This window comes from Strongylocentrotus purpuratus, unplaced genomic scaffold, assembly GCF_000002235.5.
Source record: "Strongylocentrotus purpuratus isolate Spur 01 unplaced genomic scaffold, Spur_5.0 spur5_scaffold_10, whole genome shotgun sequence".
Lineage (NCBI taxonomy): Eukaryota > Metazoa > Echinodermata > Echinoidea > Camarodonta > Strongylocentrotidae > Strongylocentrotus > Strongylocentrotus purpuratus.
The window spans coordinates 2,651,569-2,670,865 of NW_022145595.1; the positions used below are offsets into that span (position 1 = coordinate 2,651,569).

The following is a 19,297-nucleotide window of genomic DNA, read 5'->3' on the forward strand; positions in this document are numbered from 1 at the left end:
TTCCCGATGAATAATTATGCAAATATATTCACATTATTTTTGTAACTTCTTATTTTCATTTCTTTTCTGTTGTTAAACGAGTGTATGAAGCCCACATTCTGACGAGACTGTTGTGCTTTCCTTAGATCACAACACATGAAGCCAATTGTTTTCAAAGCTGCCAATTAAAGCAGTCTGAAGCTCAGCTAAACATTATTCACCGAATTGTACTCTTCAAAATGAAGTATCGAGAAAGAAGATAGACTAATGCGTAACACTTAGCAGGACTACCCTTTTATTGTCGTTTGGTTACAACTAATTATAGTGTGCTTAGAGTCCTACAAAAGAGCCGATTCATTGTTAATTAGGAAGACGGGATGGGTACATGTCGAGCAGCCGGGATGGGTTCTATGCATAGTGGCCCGAGAACCGTTGCTTTCATTCACCGTGGTTCGGCTGAATGGTTTTTAGCATGAATGCTTGAATTGCGAAACAATGCGCGCGCATGTTGAGCTAGGGGTCTTTGAAAAGAGTGTCTGATTAGTGTGGCAAGGCGAGAGTAGTGTCTGGGAAGGTAAGGTCTCAAGTATTTAAGATGTCTGGCTCACTTTCACCTTCATTATTTCGTCAGAAACTCTAACCAAGACAACATCACGCTAACAATTTCTCAAGTACTCTCAAATTTGAAGTAAAAAATTAATTAAAGTCACAAAGTGTGTTTGTGCAAGCTTCGACAAGAGATTATTGAAAGATTACCTGCAACGCTCATCATCAGCCTGGACTCACCTCATCATCAGCCTGGACTCATCTCATCAAAGGGTTTCTACATTTCAGAGAGCTGAGACATCCCAGTGACGACATCGTTCCAGCGAAGCTTCGGAATATTTTTAAGGACTTTTAACCATGCATCGTTCATCGGATCTCCACTTGGCGGCTGTCGTCTGCTTGTTTTTTGTCACATCAGTGAGTGCCTTTTTTGCTCCATTCCTACATGAGACGGCCTCATCTCTGAGCGACGACGTCGTGGCCTCAAGTCGCACCAGACGGAATACTCTACCTCTTATCACACCGGACGCCCTCATCAGCGTCGATCAGCATACGAACTCGTCGACGATGTACATGGTGGAATTGTTTGAGTCTCTCTACACTGGACATAATCTTGTCAACCCATCCAAGGAAGAATGCCAAGCCATTGAGGAGGCGGACACAGTACGGAACTACATTGGTGCCATTCAAGGTAAGAAAACAATTGTGAATCTTATTATCTATTTCGACAATATTTGATATTATATATTTCACGTGTTGTATGTGCTGTGTGTGGGTAAATCATGCGATTCAATGCGAGAATCTAGTTGGTAACAAGGATAATAATTCTTGTTGACGAAAATAGAATATTTCTGGTTGTAAAAGTTGATAACAAACATTTACAAAATGGCATTTAATGACCAGTTTCTGATTAATAAAACAGAAAGAAAATTATTATGAAGATTGCATGATTTATTTACATTTCGATTTGTGTTCGATTGATTCTTGCTGGTTGTTGAATAATCCATTTTACATTAACTTCTCCGTGTTTGTTATCAAAGTCGCGGTAAGGTTTCAATAGATTGTTTACATTTTCAGGAAGCAATAAAAATCTTAAGCTCACGCAAAATTTACTTTTTGTTTGTTTATGACTTGATTAAGTGCATTACGTTCGGATGTTTGTTCTAAAGTTTGTAAGGGCCATTAGAACATCGTATGGTATATCGCTTCGTGAAAACTAAACATAAAGTAGTGTTTATTCAGCATTAGATAAACAACTTTGAATGATATGTATGTAAGGTTAATTTGGTATTGTTTCAATTTTGCGGGCAAATGTATTTCAGTTGAGCGAAATCAAAATTACTTTCTTACTATTTACGGGAAGATTAGACTATCGTGCACATGTGCTAGTCGAGTCTTTTTCATTGACTTTGTTTTTGAGTCTCTCCCCCCTCACCTCTCAAACACCTGTACGAAGTGGCTGTAAATTCTGCCCCAAATTGTTTTCTAATTAACTCGTCTGAGCCTTTCCGTTACCGGATAATCTATCAAGGTGAAAAGAGGCATTCATCATGAAAACGATTAACCCTTTCACACCCGCTTTATCACAAAGAAGAAGAATAAAAGGGATGGGACGAGACTCTTTTGTTCGAGGGTCCATCCGAACGCCGAAGTTCGAGTCCTCTGTGTGGGGAGCATGGCGGGGGTAGCGCTTTTCATTCGAGTGGTTGCTTTAATAGCCTGGCTTCTGAAGCCTTTTGTGGGTCGAGACTGAATGAGTTAAACTATGGGCTCTCAGAACAAAGCCCAAAATTGATACGTCGCACTAGTACACTGAAATGGCTGGGTTAATAATATTCTCGTCTGGTATCGAGCTGGGATGTAGACATAACTATTAATATGATTTGCCATCGGTTCTTCATAAAATGTAATGTCATTACCTTACTTTGACTTGTATAAAAACAAATGTATCTTGCTTGTCTGTTGATAATTTAACTAATCAAATGTTCTTTTCTTTCTTTTTATTTCAGATGTCAAATCTTCTTCCGACCTTGTGATGACATGGGTGACCTCTTTCCCGACGTTTGACCAGCCCGCCAACGAAGCTGTCCATCTCAGCGAGCTCCGAGTTGAACTCAATGCCACCTCAGAGCAGTCGCATCGTTTCGTCATCCAACTCCACCAGTGGGTCAACGTCTCCTGCGACGACGGCATGTGTCAGCAACGCAAGCTGATTCATTCAAGGGACATCGACGCTCGCCACGACGACTTCGATGGCAGGGAGGTGTTCGACATCACCAAGATCGTCAAACAGTGGATCGCAACGACCAAAGACGCAACATCCCCAATGGAGTACAGCATCGAGCTACGCGCCAAAGCACTCATCGAATCAGAAGCTGACCACGACAAGAATGTTCTCAAAGCCCTTCTTGCAGCCGACATTCAAACAGAAGATGTCTTGGATGATATCGCACTTGACTCTGACGATGTTTCGAGCGAAGACCACGGAGCTACCAATCAGCTCTCCGTTACTGACGTGACGCTCGTCGTCTTTTCTCGTGCCCCTACCTCTCCGATCATTCTCTCCGATGCTCACGGTTCGGTGCGTACCCGTGCTCGACGATCAACAGATGAAGCTCGTCGCCGCAAGAAGCAGAAAGATCTACGCAAGCTTCAACGCGACGAACACAAACACAAAATGGACGAAAAGCTTCGCTTGGAACGAGAGCAATCTGGGCCTTGTCGTCGAATTGATATGGACGTTGATTTCGGTCGAATCGGCTGGGACGAATGGATCATCTACCCAAAGCAGTTCAACGCCTACCGTTGCGTCGGTACGTGTAAGGGACCTCTTGACAGCCGCGACAACCCAAGCAACCACGCAGTCATGCAGGACCTGGTTCGACTCCACCAACCCGAGAGACGGACACCTGAACCTTGCTGCGTACCAACTATACTTCGACCACTCAGCATGCTGTACTTCGAGGAGGGAGCAGTCTTGGTTCGACATCACGAGAACATGATCGTAGAGGAGTGCGGTTGCCGGTAACGTGACTAGGCCTTTGCCTTGAACTCTGAACTCTTACAATTTGCCAAACTCTTTTGAACGCCCACATGGATTGGGTGATCAAGTAGACTCGATCAGCAATCTTAAAGAAACTGCAATCTTGGCTCTTTTTATTATCGTATTTTTTTTGTTAACCCGTCGATTGATTTTCTTTGCGATTTTTACTTGTTTTATATTTACCTTATGAATGAATGTATTTTTCATAAGTTTTTGCAGACTTCGAAACAATTGAATACGAGAGGTACATGGCACATGGGGGCGCGGTACCACCTAATTTTGTGGGGAGATATTACCCGCACAAGTTAGACGCATACAACAAAATCTAGAATTGAGAGACGGAAAATGCGTTATCGAAGTTTGATGAACGTTTTATTATCAAACCATTCATGATATTTTCAATTTCATCGACTTTCCAAGGTAATACAAATAGAAATAATGTACTCAGTACTATAGTAATTATGTTCTTCTACAAATTTGGATACATAATGTATCCGAGCACATAGCCCTAGCTATGCATTTTAAAATGTACTTTTATTTATTGTATATTTGTGTGTAAATTATCAATTCAGAGAATATGCATATTATTAAAAATAAAGCAATTATAAATTCAAAAACCTTTGTTATGATTCTTGATTCATTTGTGACCTCTTTAATAAGTATGTAAATGCTTACATAAGAACTGTTACTAACGGTAATTCCAATTCTAAATGGCAAATCTAAACCTCTAGGTAAGTATCACGAAAAAAGCTGGTAAGTACATTCTCCTGTTTAAGTAGGAAATCCTTCAACATATGTATGGACCGAGTCAAGAGAATGCTTAACACATGAGAGAGGAGAAAGAGAAAGACATTCTAGATTGAGAGAGAGAGCGAGAGAGAAAGAGAGAGAGAGAGAGAGAGAGAGAGAGAGAGAGAGAGAGAGAAAGAGAGAGAAATATAGAGGAGGGTTGGAGTAGAAAGAGAGATACAAAGAGGGGACAAAAAGTCTGGAAGGGCCATACATGTACAATGCATGTTTTAAAGACGATCAGTCTCACTCATCAAGAAAGATTCTAATTTTAATTTTATCAAATTTCTCAACTTATTCAAACTTGTGAGAATTATTATGTACATAGGAAGACCAAAAGAGCTGCATCGCTCATGCGCCATGTTACTTTGACAATATTTCAGGGGGAAAAAAGAAAAAGATATATGTGGCCATATTTTTTCGTTATGATGGACTACATACATTCTTTTGCAGTTCCAAGTGCAAGTAGTAGCCACGCACTCAATTTCGTGCAGTGAAAACATAATCGCACTTTCTTTCTTTTGTTAAAGAAGAGGTTGAAAAGAAAAAAAAAATTGGTGATGGTGGACTAACATTGAGTAAAACAGCATTTGCAGTGTCAAGTGTGATGCAATTAATAGCCACATAATCACTTGTGTGACGTGTAGGCACAATTGCACTTTTTTTTAAAGAAGAGGTAAAAAAAAAAATTCAACAAAAAAATGAACAAAAAAAAATCAGAAAAAGAAAATTAAAAAAAATCAACAAAAAAAGTTCAAAAAATAAAAATCAAAAAAAGAAAAGAAATCGGTGATGGTGGTCTAACATTAAATACAACTTTAGTATCAATGCTTACTAGAAACTAGACAGTGTGTAGTGTAGACACAATTGCACTTTTTTAAAAGAAGAGGTAAACAAAAAAACATTACCTTCTCTCTTCACATTTTCAATTGATTTACCTGGGCCAGAAAAGCGGTATAATCGTTGGGAGGGTGTCTTTCTACTGGTAAACATTAAATTCAACTTCAGAAATCAATCCTTACTATAATTACTACTAGGCAGTGCTACTGTAAACATCAACGATTTTTTTCAAAATTGTACTTCCAAAACAGGAATGTTAAAATGGAATGCACAACTATCTTCGACCTAGTACACACTAGGCGGTGTCACATAGAAAAATAACTTTAAAAATCCCTTGAAAAATCCTTTCAAGGGAGAATTTTCTTGCTTCGTTAGAGGATTTTTAATGTGAATTGATGACAGACAGCAATTAAGAGGATAAATAAAATCTGGATTTTGGGGGACAACGCCTACTGATTTCCCATTTGTATGACAGGCTCAAAGGTACAGTTTAAATCTTACCTTCCCATATGACAACAAAATTAATCCAAAAGGATTCAAACATTGGAAATTATTTCATATCAACCCCATGGGACTATTTCCAACATGTTTATACGTTTCAGTCGATGATGCACAGGCTCCTAAATATCAACTTCTCTTATGATCAACAAAAACAAAACTTATTTAATCAAAGTGAACTAAAACAGTAATTATTTTTCAAAATAATGAGAAAAAAAACCTTGACCAAAAAATGTCTGCTAACATTTTTCCCTGGCACCATAAGCAGTATTTGAAGAAAATAAAGTAAAAGGTTTGTTTGGTATGCATGATAATATTCATACATAGTTTCATAGTAAAACAATTTGATAAATTCTCTATACGTTGCCAGTTCTAAACTTCCAATACATACTTCTATAGATGCACTCATCTGAAAAGGGGCAACATTTTGAATAATATATATTGCATAACTCACATTTTCACAATTGTAAATCTGTTTTTGATAAGGAAAATAATCTTGCTTGTCATAACAAACTCAAATTAAGCAGAGCTAACACCTAGTACCATTAGTGTTCGCTCAGATGCCACTTTTAACCTTAAGCGAATGCAGCTATCAAATCAGTATTACCAACAACTTATTTTTTTAATGACAAATAACATTGTTTTACTAACATAAAAGATGAAATCGTTTGCAGAATACCACCCCACACAAACCTTATCTTAGTTTAAAAAACATTAATCACATATCTAAGAAACTTTCAAATATACAAATAAAAAACATAATGTTAAGGTTACCTAATCTCTCATAAACAGTGAAAGATCTATTGATCACATGTTCCCTAACAATGGAATGTTCATACACTTTACTATAATATAGTTATATATATATATATATATATATATATATACTATTCTTAACAAGAGGTCATCTTGTTCAAAATATATTTATTAAAGGTACTATGTCCCATTTGCAGGCCCCCAAAATGAAAAGGTTAAATTCCAATGTCATTTGAAAGATAATACTAATTTAGAACTCCCCTTAAAAGAATGGGGCTTGAAAGGACACTGCTAACGTTTAAATTTCACAGATAGGATATACATGACATATTCATAATTCCTGCAAAGTTCTACAGAATTTGAGGGTTGGCTGCAAAAGGGACATAGTATCTTTAACAAGTGGTCATCTTGTTCAAAATATATTTATTAAGAAGAAAGCAATTTACACAATTATGTGACCTTGACTGAAATGTGCTAGCATTCATTAGTCCCATTCTATTTCTATTCAAAGAGACAAAGAAAGAGAATAGATAGAGTGAGAGGTGACTACAATGTAATAATAATATTCCACTTTTATATAGCGCCCAATACATCGATAAAACCAGGCACGTACGCAGTTTTTTTAATATGTATGTTTTTTGAGAAAACCCCCCCTTATGAGTTGTGATTTTCTCCTTTTTTTTTTTGGTAAATATCTTTTGGTTAAAAAAAAGAAAAAAAAAGAAAATCCCAATGGACGACCTAAAAAAGATGACCTTACCCCCCCCCCCCCCCCCCCAACGAAACGGAATGTCGATCGGTCAAATTTTCAAATTTTGGGACCAAGAAAAAAAAAAATGTCCGCTTAGTCAGCGGCTGGCTGAGTCGTTGCGAAATTTTTGGCCCGATTTCAAAATATTAAACCCCCCCCCCCTTGAAAAAATCCTGCGTACGCCACTGGATACAACGATGTGTATCTAAGCGCTTAACAGATATATGATTACCCCGGTTATAGTGAGTGGTATCGATGAAGAGGTGTAGGAGAAGAGTGGTTTCATAAATTGACTTGGAATGCCAAGGTTGTGGGTTCAAGCCCCATCATCTGTCCTCAGGCAGTGTATGTTGTCTGCATTGCTCTCCACACATGTGTTAAATGGGTAATGGATATTAAAAAGCAGCATATAATTCGATATACGGTGTGTTAAAAAGTATCTCTACTAATTTAAGAGTGTTCGATATCAAATTTGAATCGCGCCTCCATAATCATTACTATTAGAAGCACCAGTAACAACAAAAATTGGAAAAATAGTACTATAAGATATCAAAAATCCATATTTGCAATCATTCAATCTAACTACTCTAAATATTTAGAGATTCCATGTATTGAGTTGGTTTTACTAGACGCAGAAGAATGAGAGGAACAGGTCAGTGAAAGTTTGAAAAAAATTCCATATCTAAAATAATAATAATAATAATTTTGAACTTGCGATCAATCAAACATTGATCAGCAACAATGCAACGTATCTTGCTCGGTCATCTCCCATTTGCTCTGTACATAAAATTTCATAAACTATCATTATATTAGTTATAGATGATAGAATAAATGTTTTCCATACATGGGTTGTACAGAAACATATTTGCAATAATTATATTTAGAGTGCTTGTCTCATTGAACGTTTTCTAGAGGAAAAATAAACATTTCTGATTAAATGGGAGGGGGCCTTGCAATATACATCACAGAGCTGTTAATTTGTGTTTGGTAGATTGCAACTTCAAAAAAAAAAAAAAAAATAAAAATAAAATTCATCAGGATTTGCTCAAGCTTTCACTACCCTGTGTTTCTCATTTTTCTGCTTAGAAATCAACTCAATATCAGGGCGGTCTCCGTCTTTCATATCTACCACAAGTTGGCAAGATTTGTTTATCAAGTTTTACCCATAGAGACTTGTTCACACCCAATGCACTTGAATGCCTCAAAAGAAAATCGCTGGAGCATAATAAGATTATTGCACTTCACATTATCTGTTCCGTTTTACACATCAATTAGGAATCATGCTTAACAGTCTTTTTAGTGAGGTTACTTTATTTTCATCCACTCATATCTATCATTCATTAACATGAAAATATGTTTCCAACATTAATTTTGCTCTTTTTTTTTCGGGGGGGGGGGGGGGGAGGGTATGTGGCTTAGGTAACTTAGTGAAATATAGTGGCACAAAAATGGAATGCAAAATGCATAATTGTAAAAATCATAATTTTATGACACAAAGTAGAACCATATCATTAGGATATGGAGCTGGTAAATATATATCTTGATCAGGCTCTATGTTACCTAAACTTACATTCAGATACGTTAAAAAATAACTTTTAAGTAACAGACATCACTACTTATGGTGCCTTTTGTATTCCGGATGCATCTTTTCATGCCACTACGTTTCGCTAAGCTACCTTACGGCATTAAAGATAAAGGTGAGCTCTGGTAAAAAAAGAAAATGAATTCTCACAGAATCAAACGAAACTTACAATGAATGTTCGAGATTACAAATAAATGTCATTTGCCCAAATAATTTTGGTAGAAAATGTATACTGGCTGAGTAATGAGCATAGAAAGATAAGGAAATCAAGGTTAGTAGCCCCGACATCATTTGTGTAGTCCCATATACATCTTTCTGTGTACAGTGCTTGTTACTTTACCAAGACTGGGCCAAATTTATTATGATTTTGATGACTCCAGAACTTTGCAGTACACACCAATACTTACATGCTACATGACCAACTTTTTCTGATCCATCCACACCTTTTCTTTCACAATGCAATCGGATGACCAGAACTCACCTTTATCTTTAAATGTGAACAAGGCTTAATGGTGGTGGTGGTGGTGGTGGTGGAGGGGGGCACGGTCTTACCCCTCTGGAGGAGCTGCTACATTTGCCTGTGTAAACATACTGTCCATGGTATTCTGGAAGGCTGGTGGAGCAGGGGTGGGGGTTGTCTTGTTGGGTGTGACTAACGTGTAGGCGGTTGGAGGAGCTGTGGTAGTAGGAGCGTAGTACTGCTCATGATTGAAGACGAAGATGTCGGTGGTGATGCACTGGAAGATAATGACGCTAGCCACCAGGATGATGAACCAGAATTTATTGGCACTCTGGAAGAGAATATCAGAAGAAAATGAGAGACAAACCTTAAAATGTATACAATAGGTGAAGTGTATGGCAGCATATTGAACCAACTTTTATTGGCATCCTAGTACACTGTAGAACATTTCAGACAGAAAAGAGAGCAGTAACCTTAAACATCTACACCATTCCTAAAAACCATGCTGTATCAATGTAATTCAATCTTGTAGGCAATCTTAACCCTTCTTAAATGAATTGTCATAATCTGGCATCATCATGGGCCATCTAAATTTAACCCTAAATCCCACAACAACAAAAATTATTATTTAAACGAATATTTAAAGAATGTTTAACTTACCAAGTCTCCCGTTCTGTACCACCAAAGCTGTTCAAACAGATATGGAGAAGAAAAAAAAACAAGAAAATAATAAGTCACAACTGATTTTAACAGAAAACCAATCACAGAGACAGAAAAACATAGAAAATGAACATAAGAGAAAAACAGGGCTAACAAGTAAGTATGATTCACCAGGAGGACCAAGATTTGCTCAGGTTTGATTGATTCATTTATTTCTTTATTCATTTATGGGAAGGAACATCCTAATCGGCACAATAGTTGTTTTTCATATACGGTCAAACCTGTCTACAAAGTCTTTGTAGACAGGTTCCTTTAGTAAATGTTTCAATGAGAAACCATTTTCAAGGAAACTAAAAATAAGGTCTTTGTAGACAGGTGTTATTTGTAAACAGGTGGTCACTAAAGCAGGTTTGACTGTACATATACTGTAGGTCCACTCAAGCATCAGTAGGCATAGTTGTAAACTGACCTCATACATCTACATACTGGAGCCCATATAGTTGAATGAATACTAGCCTAACTTTGTCAGGTTTTTATAAATAATGGCCCAGTAAGGTATTAAATTGTAATATATTACTCACACAGGCTGCAACCTACTCACCAGAAATGATATGATTACACAGCTGATGACTAAATTCACAAAGGGGAGATGAAACCTAAAGCCTCGGTCACAAATGCCATTACGAACTGCTACCAACGCCGTACGTATGATTTTCAGACAATAGAAATTCGGGAAGACAATGGAAAAACAGGGAGATTCGTACTCAATTATCGTTCGTACGAACCTTTGTGACTGTAGCATTATAAGCAACCTACTCACCAGAAATGATATGATTACACAGCTGATGACTAGATTCACAAAGAGGAGATAAAATGTGCCATCTCCTTTTCCTTTGATTAAGCAGAATAACATGGCCAGCTGTAAAACAAATGAAAGAAAGGAAAACATGAAGTTACATGAATCACTGCTACCAATATGGACTAGTTCTACGGATACAGAACAAAACATACACATACAGTTAACACACATTATCACATTATGACATTGACAACTATCCGGGATATCATCCCCTGAAAATTATTCCCTAAGAGCGATTACCCCCCTAGATCAAGTACCCCCTCAAAATTAACTACCCCCCTCCCACTAACTATCCCCTCTCTCTAACGTAATAACACTCCCCCCCCCCCCCCCCCCCCCCCAGACATATGTAGAAGTCAAATATTTCAAAATTTTCTTTGATTTCCAGGATATTCATGTCATTCTTCTGTAAATCCGCAAATGAAAACATACAATGTGGGTACACAATGCATTCTAGTGCTGTAGTCAAACGTTTAACTTTTTTTTTTTAAGTTTCGATTTATGCCCTTCCACCTGGCACTATGCCTGGCAATGTCTCCCAGCTCAGTAATCGGTGTGTTGACTCACCACTCAGAAACTAGAACGACACTCAAATTTGTCTGTCATCTTGGTTTGAAAGTAATCTTTGTAATAGATCTCAATATGTAGTTTATAATAATAATTCCTCCAATATTTCTTCTATTACACACGGCGTACCACAAGGTTCTATCCTAGGTCCTCTACTGTTTTTAATTTACATTAATGATCTTACACATTCTTCTAAAAACGACATTGTTACTATTTGTGACAAGTTCACAAGCACAAATCGGCGCCTTCAAGTGCACCTCGCAGTTACATGAATGTCCTTCCCGCGCGGGTTTTTTAACACAGACCTGGCTTGCTTCCGACGGAGTCGGCCCCCCCCCCCCAAAAAAAAGAACGTTTAAAGATAAAGACCAGTTATGGTAATGCGATTGCATTGTGAAAGAAACGTTGTGGAATCGATCAGAAAAGGTTGATCATCTAGCATATGAGTATTGGTGTGTACTGTAAGGTTCTGGAATCATCAAAATGATAAGAAATTTGGCCCAGTCTTCAGAAAGTTACAAGCACTGTACACAGAAAGATGTATATGGGACTACGCACACGTGCGCGACACATGCATTTATCTCTCACAGGCCAATAGATAAACTAATTTACCAAATATATCAATTAGTAGGTGGTTTCCCCGGCAAAATTTGTATCATCATGTATTAGTCAAAACATATTCTTTCACATGATTGGTAATAAGAGCTTCCATTTCATTTTTTGAAATTGGGGCGTTTCCAATACTGGTCTTTACCTTTAACCTTAAATCGTCCGGTTTTGACTGGCTGATAAACGGAATTGGAGATATCCGTGATGTTACAGCACTAATGCATTCAAAAGATACATCATTATTCATCAGTTTAGAGCTCTATAACCTTATGTTTGATAAACACACTAAGACACAGGAAATGTACACTAAGTAAGGCCTTGCATGGATATTGAATTGGAATGAACTTCTGTACACAGCAAGTATTCTGTGACAGTATCATACTATCTTCTTAAAAAAAATTATAGTGCAATTTCAATATTTGATTTTGCATTTTCCTTTTCCTTTTAAAGAAATACAATCTAGAATGCTGATGTTATGAATACTCTTAGGCTAATAATACTTTTACCAAATAGACAGTGTTATTTTTACATGCATGGTGACTGGTGTTCCTGGACTTTTTAAGAAATACTTACCGCTACCATGATAATAGTGATGCCTGAATATATCCTCCGCAACCATAGCTGAAATAACAAATGTGAGAGAGAGACAGAGAGAGAGAGAGACAGAGAGAGAGAGAGAGAGAGAGAGAAGAGAGAGAGAGAGAGAGAGAGAAGGAAAGAGGAAGATGAATGGGACAAAGAATCGCATGTTAACTTCTTCAAATTACTGTTTAAAAATCAAATTTGCGGATAACCAACCTGTCCAGACAACCATTATTTACATCGACTTGTTGCCGATGTCTGCATTGATGCATACAGTACAAAAATATTGAAGAAAAAATGGTTTATTTAGAGATTTTATTCCCAAGCCTTAAAATGCTATCTTTCACATAAAAAATCCCCAAATCAAATGTTTGTAAAAATGAATGAATGACAAGATACGTGATATGAGGGAAGCTTTTGTGTTTTCAATGTCCGGTGTCATTGACCATTGTCAATGAATATTACAATTAAATGGCTGCCTGGACAATACAGCATTATTTACAGGCCTACAGCCTTTAAATTTAATAGAGCCCTGGGGCCCGTTCCTTGAACCCAACAACAAGACAGTCATAACTTTATTCGCCAACTACGGAGATGTTTCTGATCTTCCTAAACTGTTCACGAAGAGCTTATTAGCTAGTATCTTGTGAAATCGATACTATCGGCAAAAGGAAGAGCCAAGACATAGCCTAATACTGCTTTCTAACTGGCTTCTATCGGATTCACACCGATGAAAATACTGATTGAATTTTCCTTATGTAAACAAAGGTGAAACCGCAGTTTTCCCCATGTCGCTTTCTAACTGCCGGTGAAATTCACTCGCTGTGGCGAGCCCTTGCCGGAAGTGAAGAATTATTGCGTAATTATTAAGCCCGCGCTCCATCTAGCTAGCATGCAGCATGTTAACTAAGTCAACAAACACAGCTTGTTACGATAAAGCGCGTATACTGCGACCTTTGACCATTTTAATCGCTGTTTTAATCGCCTTTTTCTCCCGAACGTTTTCTAACTGGCAGTTTCATCGGTGTCACACTGATAGAATGAGAATTTCTCCTACTCTTGAGCAGGAGAATTTAATCGCCTATTTCTCTTCTTTTCATCGGCTATTTAATCGCCTTTTTCTCCTCTGTTGCTTTCTAACTGGCCGTTTCATCGGATGCGTCCGGATGCATCCGATGAAAATCAGTGCAGTTAGAAAAGGGTATTAGTCGCAATACCACCGGATTATAAAAAAAAGTAATTTTAGGAAAACTGCAATTATTTAAATGAATTAGGAATAAAAAAGATTGAAAATGATACCAGGAAATAAGAGATTGAATTGATACAATTGAAGTACTTGTAAAATATAATTGTGAGTATTTCATTACATGACCGGTGAATCAGTTTTTTTCTTGAGATGGGTGCCCCCCGGATATTTTCATTTGATAGCTTATAAAATTCACCTTTATATTATTCTTAGAAAAAATATGATGTTATGAAATTTTTGTCCAATGTTTTAGGCGTCAGCACATTATCAAAATGACAAAACTTCAACATTCCAAACGTTGAAACACATGTTTTAAACTATTCAGTTTACACATTTGGATATAGAATTCATCTCAAAATTAATATGGGTCTGAAAAATAGAGAATACACTTCTGACTATGGCTTGCCTACCAGGAAGAAAACCCATCCCTTCGGGCATTTTACGATGTGGAAATAAAGGCGTATAATCAGTTTAGTTAAGTGGGAAAATCCTTGAATATAAACATGGCATATTTTCATAAGATTATCAAATATAAAAAATGATAACTCACCGTTTAAGTGAATAAAAATGTGGAGAAAAATCATAGTTAGAGGATTAATTGTCTTTTTTTAAAATGACATGTGATGGCGCTGCCCATCGACTAAAAAGTTATGACACTTGACAGAGATATGACGGTGTCTCCTGGGGCTCGTTCCTAGAAACCAACGACAAGACAGTCATAACTTTATCCGCCAACTACGGAGATGTCTCTGATCTTCCTAAACCGTTTCACAAAGAGCTTACTAGCTAGTATCTCGTGATATTATCGGCGAGAAGAGGAGCCGAGAATTAGCCTTAGTCGCAATACCACCAGATTATTACAAAATTAATATTAGGGAAAATGCAATTATTTAAGTGAATTAGTAATAAAAAAGATTAAAAATGATACCAAGAAATAAGAGATCCAATATACTTCCAAATTTGTGTAGATTAAACAATTGAAGTACTTGTAAAATATAATTGTGAGTTTTTCATTACATGACCAGTGAATCAGTTTTGTTGTTGAGATGGGCACCCCCCGAATATTTTCATTTGATAGTTTATAAAAATACACCCTTATATTATTCTTTGAAAAAATACGATGTAATGAAATTTGTGTTCAATGTTTTTGGCGTCAGCACAATATAAAAATTACAGAACTTCAATATTTCAAACGTTAAAACATATGTTTAAACCATTCACTTTGCATAATTGAAAATAAAATTCATCTCGAAATTAATATGGGTCTGAAAACTAAAGAATACACTTCAAACTATGGCTTGCCTGCCGTGGCAAAATACATATCCCTTCGATGAGTTTACAATGTGGAAATAAAGGCGTATAATCAGTTTATTTAAAGGTACTATGTCCCATTTGCAGGCCCAAAAAATGAAAAAGTTAAATTCCAACTGCATTTGAAAGATAATACTAATTTAGAACTTCCCTAAAAAAGGTGGGGCTTTAAAATGTCTTCAAGTGGGAAAATAACGACTATTAGTTGTCAAATCGACTTTAGGGCTATAGAGCCCAAAAGTAATAGTCTTGATTTTCAGACAATTGTACCAAATGGTCATACGTTTTATGCTGCGCAAAGATTCAATCAGTTTAATCTTGGCCATCACAAGAAGTGGGTTATTGATGTAGATAAATGCTCATGTACCCTTTACAACTCTTTTCATGTATGTTGTTAAACTTGTTACCAAAGAAGAAAACAAGCCAGTTAGACACTCAATAGCGTCTGACAGTGAAGTCTAGCAGGTAAACAGGTTTCCTTGCATAACTTGAATATGAGGACACTGCTAACGTTTACATTTCACAGATAGGACATACATGACATATATTCATAATTCCTGCAAAGTTCTACAGCATTTGACGTTGGCTGCAAAAGGGACATCATAGTACCTTTAAGGGGGAAAATCCTTAAATACAAACATGGCATATTTTCATGAGATTATCAAATACAAAAAACAATAATTCACTGTTTAAGTGAATGTGTAGAAAAATCATAGTTGGAGGATTTATTGTCCTTTTTTGCCAGCCATAGTCTACCCAATAAATGACATGTGATGGCGCTGCCCATCGACTAAATAGTTATGACAGAGATACGACGGTGTCAGAGGTGTCATAACTCCTTAGTCAGGATGTTGTCGTTGATCTTGGCAAAGAGGGCTTGGTGAAACACGTAGCGGACAAGTTGCTCAATAACGCTGATTTAGTCAAGAAGTTAGACTTATGACGGTTTGTAGGAACGGGCCCCTGGTCTCAGGCGTCATAACTTAGTCAGGATGTTGTCGTTGATCTTGGCAAAGAGGGCTTCGTAAAACACGTAGCGAACAAGTAGCCACTAATGCTGATTTAATCAAGAAGTTAGACTTATGACGGCTTCGAGGAATGGGCCCCTGGCCTAGCGGCTACTTACTAGCTGCAGTTGGCCATTTTTTCTTGTTGTGAAAATTATTTTGCTTTTGACTTGTTTGCCCCGAAAACTTTTGGAAGGTAGAAATATTCATTATGATTTTAAAATAAATTTAAATGAAAATATTGGAACATTTTACTCTTTAGAATATAAACAGGGATACTTCTACAGTGGGCTCCCCATGATACATCATAATACTAAGCCTAGAGTCTAGATCTAGATCTACATACGTACATTAAACAGGTCATTTAGTTTGATTGCATTGTCCAGTTCTGTTCCCACATGTACATATTGATGTAGTGTATTTCCGACTTCTAAATTCTATTCTAATCTTTCACGTTTTAAACTAAAATCACGCTCATTTAATCTACTCACCATCATCGGGGAAATTTCATGATACACTGGTCCAGACGGTGAACTGTCCATCTTGTCTGCTGTGCCTGTGCCGCAATCGAATACGGTATATCGCGATGAAATTAAACAAGATGACTGAATCTGATGAGTTTCGCTCGAGCCAAGTCTGTTGTGATCACATGACTGCGCTGCGCGTACGAGGTTGAGGCCGAGGTTAGTCGTACCCCCCCCCCCCCCCCCCCCCCCCCTCCCCCTCCCCCCTCCCCCGGCCCCTCGGGATAAACAGTTTGGATGGCCGATGATAGAGAGATAAATAGATATATAGCTAGATATAGATAGATAGATAGATGAATAGATATATGGTGTTTTTTACGAGATGATGATCTTGTTTTTTCTTCCTATGGGTAAATTCCACAGCTTTGCATGTTTGCTCGAATTAAAAAAAATGGAAAGAGTCCCATTTTGTTTCGTACTGCATTTAGGTAATCGTAGCATTAAACGTCCTCTCCTCTTGTTCTATACATTGTGATGGACCTATTGTATTAAGGAACGAACTCTTTGCAGTGGTGTACTGATGCCAACTATATGGGAGGGCATTACAAGACATTAGGGACTTTTAGATTGAGTAGACGAGAACACGACGAACGCCGACTGATCATATGCGTGTCAACGTACTCAACTGCCCATGTTGACAATTAGAAATCTTTTAGATTGCACTCGACGATATAAATGCATGCAGAAAGTAACACTATGAACATGACAGCTAGACAAAGAAAGAGGACAAAATATACAGTTCCTCATTCTACTCAGTCTCAACAATAGGCCATTTTCGTAATGTAACCAAATTTAATGCATATCCCAGGACCAAAATCCAGTTGAAACCAATTGGAGCAAAACCAATTGAAACCAGTTGCCAACTGGTTTCAATAGGGAAATTGGAACAACTGGTTCCAATTGAAACCAGTTGCCAACTGGTTTCAATTGAAACCAGTTGAAACCAATTGCCAACTGGTTCCAATTGAAACCAGTTGAAACCAATTGCCAACTGGTTCCAGTTGCCTAATTGGTTTCAACTGGAACCAGTTGTTCCAATTTCCCTATTGAAACCAGTTGGCTTCAATTGGTTTCAATTGGTTTCAACTGGTTTCAATTGGTTTCAACTGGTTTCAATTGGTTTTAATTGGATCCAATTGAAACTTACAGTTGGCATAAACTTAATTAGTTATAAGTTAATTAGCTCTTGCACTAATTATCGCTCATGTCAACGAAGAAGCATTATTATATGTGTCTACATTAAGTACAATGTAAAGGGCATCATAATATGCAGACCATATAATGTACTTACAAGTGTGTGTGTGTGTGTGTGTGTATTGGGTTTTTACAGACGTGTATCAATCAGATATGATTATTTACGTCTGGGACCGACCTTTAAACGTCACCATCCGAAAGACGTGACTCAGTTTCGAACCTGCGTCCTCGGCTGAATCAGTTTGTAACTTCCACTTTTTAGCTGGATTACAGGCGCACGCCACAACGCCTACTTTTTTTTGGTGGACAGTTGCTAAAATCGATTTTGATTGATCATTATTGATTTACCAATTTACCAACAAGGAAGGCATTGCCATTATATATTTTTGTATTTGATGTATTTTGTACATGGTTAGTGTTTTACTAATCAACTTTTAATCTGTGTAATTACAAAAATATGTAACTAATGAACATGCTTATCATTGCTAATAAATCTTTATATTTATCTAAAACAAATGCATTACTTGCAAATGAAAATTAATTGATAAGTACATTGTAAATCAAAATAAATTACATAAAACATTGATCTGCACACAAGCAGATAATATGCAAATTAACTGGTTTCAATTGGATCCAGTTGGGTAACTGGAAATATTTCCAATTGGAACCAATTGTGCAACTGGAAATGAATTCTAACTGGAACCAGTTGGGTAACTGGAAATTACTTCTAACTGGAAATGAATGCTAACTGGAACCAATTGGGTAACTGGAAATGAATTCTTACTGGAACCAGTTGGGTAACTGGAAATTACTTCTAACCGGAAATGAATGCTAACTGGAACCAGTTAGGTAACTGGAAATAAATTCTAACTGGAAATGACTTCTAACTGGAACCAGTTGGGTAACTGGAAATGACTTCTAACTGGAAATGAATGCTAACTGGAACCAGTTGGGTAACTGGAAATGAATTTTAACTGGAACCAGTTGGGTTACTGGAAATGAATTCTAACTGGAACCAATTGGGTAACTGGAAATGACTTCTAACTGGAAATGAATGCTAACTGGAACCAGTTGGATAACTGGAAATGACTTCTAACTGGAACCAATTGGGTAACTGGAAATGACTTCTAACTGGAAATGAATGCTAACTGGAACCAGTTGGATAACTGGAAATGAATTCTAACTGGAACCAATTGAGTAACAGGAAAATCATCTTACTGTTTCCAGTTGAACTTCTAACTGGAACCAGTTGGGTAACTGGAAATATGACTTCTAACTGGAAAAATTACCTTACTGGTTCCAGTTGCACTTCTTATTGGTTTGAACTGGAAATGAGTACCCATAACAATATTTTCCAGTTCGGCAATTGGTTTCAACTGGAAATTTTATATTCCAATTGAAACCAATTGAAACCAATTGAAACCAGTTGAAACCAATTGAAACCAGTTGGAGATTTCAACTGGTTTCAATTGGATTTTGGTCCTGGGTAGGTCT

General features: G+C 37.2%; 2 protein-coding genes across 3 annotated transcripts; one reads left to right on the forward strand and one right to left on the reverse strand.

Moving 5' to 3' along the window:
- Positions 1–882: 882 nt before the first annotated feature.
- LOC579010 (nodal) lies at positions 883–3,553 on the forward strand. Its single transcript, NM_001098449.1, is given in 2 exon segments — positions 883–1,216; positions 2,535–3,553. Coding segments are annotated over 2 exon segments (1,353 nt in total).
- A 5,697-nt stretch (positions 3,554–9,250) lies between these two features.
- On the reverse strand, positions 9,251–16,736 carry LOC115921555. Of its 2 annotated transcripts, XM_030979094.1 has the most exons (5): positions 16,577–16,736; positions 12,513–12,560; positions 10,725–10,823; positions 9,905–9,931; positions 9,251–9,575 (listed from the first exon to the last, which is right to left on the reverse strand). In XM_030979094.1, exons 1-5 carry the CDS (start codon positions 16,625–16,627, stop codon positions 9,333–9,335), a joined length of 468 nt encoding a protein of 155 aa, XP_030834954.1. In that variant the 5' UTR covers positions 16,628–16,736; the 3' UTR covers positions 9,251–9,332. The 2 variants fall into 2 exon arrangements, with proteins under 2 accessions (XP_030834954.1, XP_030834953.1); XM_030979093.1 differs by lacking the exons at positions 10,725–10,823; positions 12,513–12,560; positions 16,577–16,736 and adding an exon at positions 10,506–10,717.
- Positions 16,737–19,297: the final 2,561 nt, after the last annotated feature.

Bases quoted from the DNA above. Each gene is read 5' to 3' on its own strand.
- LOC115921555 (XM_030979093.1), bottom strand. From the start codon at position 10,706: ATGCTACAGTCACAAAGGTTCGTACGAACGATAATTGAGTACGAATCT. The intron at 9,932-10,505 runs GTGAGTAGGTTG...CTGTTTGAACAG, and splicing joins GTGTAATCATATCATTTCTG to CTTTGGTGGTACAGAACGGG. The intron at 9,576-9,904 runs GTAAGTTAAACA...ATTCTCTTCCAG, and splicing joins GGTACAGAACGGGAGACTTG to AGTGCCAATAAATTCTGGTT.